Raw genomic sequence first — 9,818 nt, 5'->3', positions numbered from 1 at the left:
AAAGTAAATATTTAATTAATGGACACATTACCCATAGATCATAGTTAGACATTTTAAATATTTTGAAAATAATTTTATGTTTTATTTACTGTGGTATAACTATTTTGAAACATATGATTGTAAAACTAGGTTTCAAATTGATACACACAATTATATGTTTTCAAGGTTTTTGAGTTTTAGTAAAAAATTCAAAATACTTTGAATTTTTCATGCATACATATTTTTCCTAGTTGAAGGACATTAAAATAAATATGTTTTCAAATTTTCATGATTTTTTGAATTTTTTAGAATTTTTTATGTATTTCTGAAGTTTGCTTCAGAATGCCAAAATTTGAATTATGTATCAGTCAATTGTATTAGATACCAGTCGACTAGTACATGATTTCTAGCACTTTCAGAAGCTAGTCTTGCTTAATTTAGTCCAAAATTTGATGCAATGGTATGTGCAATTGTTTGGTACAATCTTTTTTATGGTGTCTAAAGGGGAGAAATGGGAAAGTTCAAGTTAGAAACTTAATTCTCCATATTTGTGCAAAACTTAAAAATTGAGTGATAGAGCATATGCTAAGGGAGAGCTTGAGTTTTATGCTTCATGTTTATACTATGCTTGTAATTTTTAAGTTATTATTTGTGTCTAACTTAAACATATTGTCACACATTAAAAAGGAGGAGATTGTTAATGCAATTGACCTAAGTTTGATTGGTACGATCATGGTTTTGATGTGTGTGTTAAAGAGTTTAAGTTACGTTTTCATATTGGTTTGATATGTGTGTTTGAGTCATGCAGGGCTTGGTGAAACACACATGAGGAACTTGGTGCGGCTAAACTTGGGAAGTTCATCCTAGAGCTCGGGTCCTCGAGACGATGAAGGATGATGTGAAAGACATCCAAGGGACCGCTGGACGAGGAGCAATGGAGTTGAGCCGAGGGAAGCAGACTTCAAGACAACCTAAAGGATGTCACGGAGAGGAGCCACGACTCGGGTGCATCTGAGGGACGAAGGCCGAGGAAGAGGGTTTCAAGGGTGACTCTGGAGAAGATGAGTGTGAGTGTATAACCGGGAGAAGTCGATTAATGGAAGTTGTAGTCGACTGGGTCAGTTGACTGAGCAGTTGACCCAGTCGACTGACAACTGACCAGTCGACTGGGAGCGAACAAAAGTATCTGTTCGCTCAGCCAGCAGCTAGTAGTCGACTGGTACTTTTACCAGTCGATTGGTAAGTAGTCATTGGCAGAAACCCTGATTCTGCCAAGTAGCCATTGGCTATGTCCAACGGTTGTACCAGTCAATTGATGGAAGTGTCAGTCGACTGGCGAGCAGGAAATGAGTTGTCTTGTGATCAACTCTTTCCTCTCTATATATTGGAAGCTTGGGGCATTGAAGAAGGTTACTTATCTTATTGAAACACTCCTAGTCTTGGCCTCCAAGCTTCCAAAGCCTAATACTCTTCTTCCAATTCCTATTCTCAATCTTGTAAAGAAGAAGAGTGTCTTATGAGAGGTTGTACTCCACCAAGAAGGAGTAAGTTTTAGCTGGAGATTGCCGAGGATTAATCCACCGAAGGATTAAGAGTTTGTCCACGTCAAGGATAAGTCGTGAAGTAGGAGCAAGCAATCTCCGAACCACGTAAAAGGAATTATTTTAGCATTTGATATTATTTCTCTATATTGCTTTTATTGTTTTCATTAGTTAGTTGTAATTCCACTACACACTAACTTTTTGTAGAGAAGAAATCAAGTGGAGAGTGACTTAACTATTCAACCCTCCTTCTAACCGGCCACAAGATCTCCCAACAGAAAGGACTTCACAAAGCTCTCATAAAGACTACTTACCAGCATTCCTTCACAATCAGAAATAAAGTAATCAGAAGAGATTTTTGCCTTATCCAAGAATTGCTCGTGCATTAAATAATATAGAATTTAAAACCATAATACATATGATAGACATAGTATCTAATCTTATACTATTTTTTTTTTTATTTTCACTAGGCATCATCAATCTTATACTAATTTTAGAAACCATGGGAAATGGTATCTCTATAGTATCTTGAAAACTGAAAACAAGGATATTGGGATGATTCAACGACAACCAAGTCTTTGTCTCAATAAGTGGAGTTACATATGAATTCTCTTATATCATTGAATTCAATCTTTTACTATATCATCATCTATATGAATATTATCCTTCATATAATCCAGAAGCTAAACTTTCATTTACTTTTTAGAAAAATAAGCGTCACTTATAATCTTCTTTCATAGTAACCATAACAATTGATTCATATATCAAATGATCAAGATATTATTATATAATAATTTTTTTGATCTACATTCATCTCATACCTACACCTCTAGTCGATTCAACTCTTGTTTGATTATAACATCAATAAGACAGTTTTAAAAATATTAACACCAACTTAACCCATAAATTCAGAGTACTCATGCCCAGCACTCCAACCCATAAAGACTAATAGATATTTTAGATATTTTACCAGTCTTATATATATTTTTTTCCTTTAGCTTAAAGGACATGGAAGTTTCACAGAACTTTAGAATATTGTCCCAAGGTATTATGATATCCTTAGTATCACAATTTGTTCTTCATTAAAAAAAAAATTACTTTGATGGTAACAGACCATGAGTAACAAGATTTTTATTGAGTGAAATTAAGTAGAAAGTCATGTAACTACACTGATCAAAATTTGATTGGCAAGAATACCATGATCATTATTGTGCTTATTGTACTACATCCAAAGAATGCATCATGCAGTTGTTCTAAGACATGAAATCAATTCTAATATTTATGAAGTGCATATACTTCAAACCTAATAAGGTATATAGATCCTTAAGATATCTTATTCTTGTTTGCTGATAATTATCCTCAAAACCTATCTAGATATCTAAATTTACATATTGAAATCATGATTAAATTAAGTTAGCAACTCTCCTTGAGTCCTTGTTTAAAGAATAACTCAATTTTAGACCACATTATAATAAAGCTAGCACCCGATTCACATATACCGGAATCGAATTCTCATTGAGAACCACTAGAGACGATTGAGACATACAAAAGTATCATTGGTTGCACCTTGCATTACGATGGTATAAGAATTTCTTAACAAAAAAGATATAGATGCGTTCCTATGATGCCAAAGGCACAAAAATCTCGATCAAAACACAATTCTGCAAACCATTCATAGAAACACATGATGAAAAACCTAAAGAATTTAGAAATATATATTTATTATTAAGGAACTTATAACCGCCAAGTTTTAAGCCCCAAAAGAAATATATATTTTAGGCTCTCGAGCTTCCAAAGATTTTATTACTATTTATAGTCATTTTCATTTTTATGGTATTTAGGATAATTTTATTATTTCTAATATTTATAGGTCCTAATTTGTTTATATCAATGTCCTATCTATTAATTTCAATTTTTGTAAATAAATTCCCTTTTCTAGTAATAAATTTTCTTTTAGATAGAAATTAAGATTCATAAATTGTGATTTCGTTTCTTTCTTTGACTTAAGGTTTAGAGTATATATAATACTTGTTTAGTTCTATGAGAATTCATCCCTCGATTACTTAACAAAGTTTTCTTTTTGGCAAAGTTTTCTCTTTGTCTTTTTGATTTTCTTTTCTTGTCTTCTCCTAAATTTCATCATCTCTCAACCGCACGCAGGATAATCGTTATTTTGTCCGACGTTAGGAACCAAGGACAACAGCTGTTATACTGTTCACTAACATTGTTGGATTGTTGGTAGGCAAGTTGTTGTGATGTTGGGAGTTGTCAAAGGCTAAGGCTGAGTTTTTGAGTTTCTTGAACCCGAATAGGAAATCAATGGTACTTTAGGATCACATGATACTATAGTATTACTGTAGCATCTCAAGTATTGTAGCATCCTGAGAATTGCAAGTGCCCAAGAGAATACATTGCTTCCCCAAGAACTGTAACATCTTAGCTAGTGTAGTACTATTTACAATAAAATCTTGACTACTGTAACATTTACTACAGCATCTCAAGTATTGTAGCATTCAAGAACTTTGAGTGCTCGAGAGATTGAGTACTTTCTTGAGCACTGTAGCTCTGCAATATTGTATCATTTAGTATAGCACAGCAAATACTATAACACTTACTATAGCATTCGAGAACTATGGGGCCTCGGGAGAATACTATAACATTTACTATAGCATTTAATTTGAATCGGACTCCGAATAAAATTCAATTAAATGCTGGATCGAACCTAATCGGCTCGGCCAATAACTTCGAATGCCATCAATATTATTATTTAACTATTATAACGGTTACACGAGTTTTAACCTTTTATTGGTCGTAAAAGGCGAATATGTTCGTCCCAGCGCCCCTGTCAATCCGTCTCAGGACCAACACGGAGGAGGTAAATCACGAACGACTACTAACATTTGGAATAGTAACTAACACATAAGGGAGTTTGAACCTTTTATATGTGACAAAAGGCAATTCGTTCGCCCCCAACGTTCCCGTCAATCCGCCCCTAGGTCAACACAGAGAAGGTAAATCACGGATGACTACTAACCATTAGTGTAAAAGTTTGAACCTTTTATAGATCAATAAAACTTTGTAAATACAAGTACGTAATTATTTGATTACGTTTATTATAAGTACTTCGAAGTACGTCCTTAAGCATGCATATAGAAAATCAGAGCTGGAGAGGTTCGATCAACAACGACATGACTTGTTTCTGGGTTTCTCCATTCGAATTCGTATATCCATCGTCTCCTTTTCCATAGAAGAATTGCCCCGCTCGAGGGAGATTAATCGCCACATTCTGGAAATATTCCTCGAACGACGACGTCGCCACCCGGTTCCCGTTCAGCACCCTCCATTTCGCCTCCATCACTTGCTTGATATGCTCACGGGCAACTGCCTCCGGCACCTTCCGCTCGTGCATGCAGCACTGCACCGCCTTCTGCACATCTCCTCTCGCCAGCTCATCCTGTACGTAGTGCTTAATTACTCGATCAAGGTTAATTATATTAAAGCCAGTTAATTTTGACATATATATTTATTAATTAATTAATTCGTTGGAGAATTTTAGCACCGTCGAGGTTCCAAAATCGTCATGGAGTCGAAGAAGCATACAGGAGGGCTGCACGATGGAAGGGTAAGTGGAGAACTTATCCAAGTCCTCCTTCGTGAGATCTTTGCCCATGCAGTAAGCTGTGGACAGTTCAACGCGCCTGATATCGATATTCATGCGCCGTCTAAATACTCATCCAGCGTTGGTGTATACCCTGCGTGGTACCATCTGGCTTCCCTCATGTATATTTTGCACAATTCTGCCCACTAATTAAAATCAACCAAAAAGAAAGATAAGATAATATGAATATATATAGTCTGACCTAGATACAAGTATATATATTAATTATTAATTAGTGAATTACGTACCGCCCTCTTGAGGTAAGGTATTATGTCTACTCCCTTATCTCTCGTGACCTCGTACCCTGCATCATTTACCGAGTTGAAGACGGCTAGAAAACATATCTTCATGTACTCTGGGAGCTTATCAATCGCGTTGACATCCCATCTGCTTTATTATAATTGAAGAATGTAACTGAATTTCTAGAAATTATATTGATTAAATTATTAGTTATTAATTAATTAATTAATTACCTCTCCATTATATCGGTGAATAGTTCTAGCTCATGGAGCGTTCCATACACGTCGTAAACGTCATCGATCATTGTTATGAAGCAATTGGTCTTTGTTTGCAACTCCCTGAAAGCCCAGCAATCTGGCTCCATTGCCCAGCCGACGGTCCATAAGTAGTTCTCGGTCAGTCTGTCTCTGAAAAATGGCAGCTTCTGGGGAAGCCCGAGATCCGTCCACCATCTAATAATTTGCTTTCATTATAATTAAGGATTAAATAACAAATAATGAACTTATAAATGAATAAATATATACATGTACCTTGAGAGTTCATTAAGTTCTCGCTTGTAGATGTTCTGCAGTGCGTTGAAGTCCAACTTGGCCAACAAAAGCAGAGCAGGATCCATGGCGGGATCCCTTTGCCATGCCCCAATGAACCACTTCGAGTGCAATCGCTGGAATCTCCAGTTCAGCGGGAGCTCCAACGCGTGGGCCACTTGCTCCCTGATCAGACCAGGTTTCAAAGCTCCTTCTTCCTCCAAGAGGTTCTTGAGGTGCTTGGTTGTGAACTCCCTGGCCTCGTGCAATAACTCCTCGCCGTCTTTTTCAAGGTAAGAAGCCTCGTACAAACTCAGCAATCCCTCAGCCTGGCTCTGGAGCCGGTCTTCGAACTGGCCTTTCTCGTCTTTAAATTTCTTGAATATATCTTAATCATTAACCAACAAGGTTAATTAATTATTGGAATTGACGCGCGCAGTAGATATTCATGGCTCACCTTCGGAAACAGAGAAGCCGTTTTCTCTGAGAAGCCTAAAGAGCAGCGCTGAGGCGTGCAGATTGTCCTTGAGCTGGGAGCCTATGTCCCCGAAAGAAGCGTGAAACCCTCGCAAAGTGTCCTTGATCTCATCCTTGAAGTGATAAGCCACTCCGAGCTGTTGCAGGTGGTCGATGAGCTGAAGCTGCTCCTCCAATTGACCTTTCTTCTCTTCCATCAGTTTGCTAGTTTGATTCTTGAGTAATTTAATTCTCTCAGCGTGATCGTCCTCATCCGCCTACAATCAATATATACTCAAATTAAGAACATTATAAAAAAAAAAGAAGAATTAATATTAATGAATATTAACTGTGTGGCTAAGAGTGAGAGATTGAATGCGCTCGTGAGTCCATATGCTGGGCTGGTAATTCCCCGACCTCCTCAACCTCGTCGACGGAGATTGAGATTGCTCGGTCGCGTGGCATTGGATGAGTGGAAGGCAGCGCCACTGCTTGATGGCGGCGGCTGGACGGGAAAACCCGCCGAGGCCATCGGGAGAACCGAAGGTCGCCGAAGCTGCGAAAGGAAGGGAGACAGACATCTTAACTCAACGGCCAGTTTGTGTGTGTGTACGGTGAAATGTGGGATAGAAATTACTAGAGTTGGTATGGTATTTATAGAGCAAATTGAAAGGGTTTCTTCATTACAATAAGACCACTGTTCAAGTCTCGTAGTTTCGTGGTTACGGCATTACGAACATGATTCATATTTCCATATTCCAAGAGATTTTACCAAAAACATGTTTGTCATTTTTTTTTAAATAAGATCTAATCCAATAGTAGGACCCTTGTCTCTGTCGAATATAAATGTGGATGTTGTCTTTGCTCATCTTAGAATTGTCATGGAGAAAAATTCATGACAACGTGGATACCTAATTAACCATTTGAAACATCTAACTTTGCACCATTATCCAAGAACAACATGGATGTTGACTTAGAACATCAAGTTAATGTTATTACCGTGGTTAATTAATGCTTATATATGCATATATGATTGAAAAAAAAATGATGTCTGATATATCAGTTTGTTGGTGGCTAAGTTATTTATTCATTAATGAAAAAATTATCCTCTCTAAATTTTTAACCTTTTATTGTTTTATCGATAAATATAAATGCATTAAATTGAATAATCAAAATTACAAATCCTTCAGATACACATTAAAAAAACTAGATCAATATTCCTCTCTTACTCCGTCTATCATGCTATATTTAAGCTGTGTATCAAATTTCATAAAGAGTCTGTGTTCAATATTTATATAATATTTATAAATCGGGATACAATGCAAATAAAATTTTAAAAATTATTGTCTTAATTTTATAAATAACTTGTTTCAAAGATAGCGGTTTTTTTTGTGCATCGACCTTTTTATTGTAAAATACCTTTTATTTCCATACCAAACTCATATTTAATAAATGGCTGCTGTAATCCAATACTAATGCATATGACCTCCTGAAACAAAAATAATTATAAGAGAAACAATAAAGCTAACACGATGATCATGTCAGTTCTAATGATCTTTCCATTTTAGAAAAAGTAACAAAATGTCTGGATTAATTTATGCATGACAATTAAAAAACATCCGTCAAGCTCCAAGAATTTAATTTTTACATACCTCATGTTATTATAAAATTATAACAAAAAAGTGATATGTGTTTACTCTAAGTATTTCTTAGAATTCGTCGTCAAATTATATGAAAAGAAGTAATTAACCATAGAGTCAATTTATACCTAATAGTTAAGGGATGTGAGGTATTTTTTTTCCTTGAGAGCATAAGTCTATCAGAAATTAATCTCTCTCCCATGATAATAAATTTATTATCTTCTAACCAATTGAGCATTATTAGGGATGTAAATGAACCAAACGTTAGTGAATAAACATAGAGTTTGGTTTGATAAGAGTTTGTTAATGTTCGTTCAATATACACAAGATTAATTAAACAAACAAACTTGAACAACTCATTAAACTAAACAAATAAGCTTGAACACATATATGTTCAACTCGTTAACATTCGTGAACAATGTTCACGAATCATATTCATTAATAAAACTCTTTTCAATATGCTAAATAAATCATAAAATAAAATAAATAAATAAGTTTAAATTATCAAGATCAATAACCAATCAAACAACTACAGTTTTCAAACAATCAAACAAGCTTGAATTGAGAGTTCGATAATATCTAAACAAACCAAGCTCGAACCAAACTCAAGTCAAGCTTGAATTGAGAGATCGATAACATATAAATAAGCCAAGCTTCAAACAAGCTCAAGTTCATAAAAAATAAATCAAGTCAAGCTTAAACAATCATTTCAAAATCTTCGTTCATTTTAAGCTCGGCTCGGCTCGGATCGGCTCAGTTACCTTATCAAACAATTTTGAACATCCCAAATTTCAGCTCGGCTCAGCTTATTTACAACCCTAAGCACTCTCACGCGACTATGACTGTCATATTATAAAAGAAACTTAAGAATCAAGATAATTATGAAATTTATCAAAAATAATTTATCCCTCAATTTCTTCGTGTACAATCAAAAATATTGATGAATCAGAAATATCAAATCTAGGCTACCCGTCTAGTCTTATAGAAAATTTTCATCGATTGTTAAGATAAATTAGAAAGCGTTGGTAGCAAATAGCCCAAAATCTCAGCATCTCATGGTTGCACGCCCTATTTGAAGAAAAAATTCCTATAAATATGTTATAGTTAGGTATCAAACTATGAATAACTAGATGATAACTTAATACTCTTCCACGGTACCATAACTCAATATATATCTTTTGAAAATAAAGCCAGTCACGAAAATATCCACCTAAAAGAATTGATTATGAAATCACATTAAATGATGTTGAGTGATGCGGAGATATAGGGAGACCCACCTAGCACAAGGTCAATTGTCAAAGTGGAGGTCAAAGTCAAGGTGGTCAAAGCCAAGATGTCAAAGGACCAAATGGAGGACAATTGCAATGGTTGGTCGGGACAGTCAGTGCCCGACCGACGGGAGACATATTCGAGCGAATCACCCGTTCAGCTCAGGATAATACGGTAAGACAGTCAACGCTCAGTATGGAGCAGTAGGATGCCAGTAGTCGTCGCTACCACAAAACCTCCTTGAGTCCTTTCTCGCTCAAGCAAGAGCCCAAGGAAATGCTCTAGGCTCACATTAAGAACTTCAACCAGGTGGCAATGGATGTGCCTTTGGCCACCTCGGAGATTCTGGTGAGCGCCTTCTCACAAAAGCTCACCGACAATGATTTCTTTCAATCTCTCATCAGAAAGCTGCCCAGAGACTTCGACCACTTACTCAGCTGAGCGATTGAGTATATTAATGTGGAAGAAGTACAATCAGCTTGGAAGAAGGAAGTCCCTACTCCTGCTC

General features: G+C 36.0%; 1 protein-coding gene across 1 annotated transcript; it reads right to left on the bottom strand.

Moving 5' to 3' along the window:
* Nucleotides 1-5,647: 5,647 nt before the first annotated feature.
* On the bottom strand, nt 5,648-6,982 carry LOC122031638 (terpene synthase 10-like). The gene is made up of 4 exons (XM_042590729.1): nt 6,752-6,982; nt 6,403-6,679; nt 5,949-6,333; nt 5,648-5,870 (listed from the first exon to the last, which is right to left on the bottom strand). The coding sequence occupies exons 1-4, from the start codon at nt 6,980-6,982 to the stop codon at nt 5,648-5,650; spliced, it is 1,116 nt and encodes a 371-aa protein (XP_042446663.1).
* Between the last annotated feature and the right edge of the window lie 2,836 nt (nt 6,983-9,818).

The sequence above is a fragment of the Zingiber officinale genome, chromosome 11A (assembly GCF_018446385.1).
Source record: "Zingiber officinale cultivar Zhangliang chromosome 11A, Zo_v1.1, whole genome shotgun sequence".
Taxonomy (NCBI): Eukaryota; Viridiplantae; Streptophyta; class Magnoliopsida; order Zingiberales; family Zingiberaceae; genus Zingiber; species Zingiber officinale.
The sequence above is the reverse complement of the archived record's forward strand: the minus strand, read 5'-3'. Positions and strand labels throughout refer to the sequence as shown.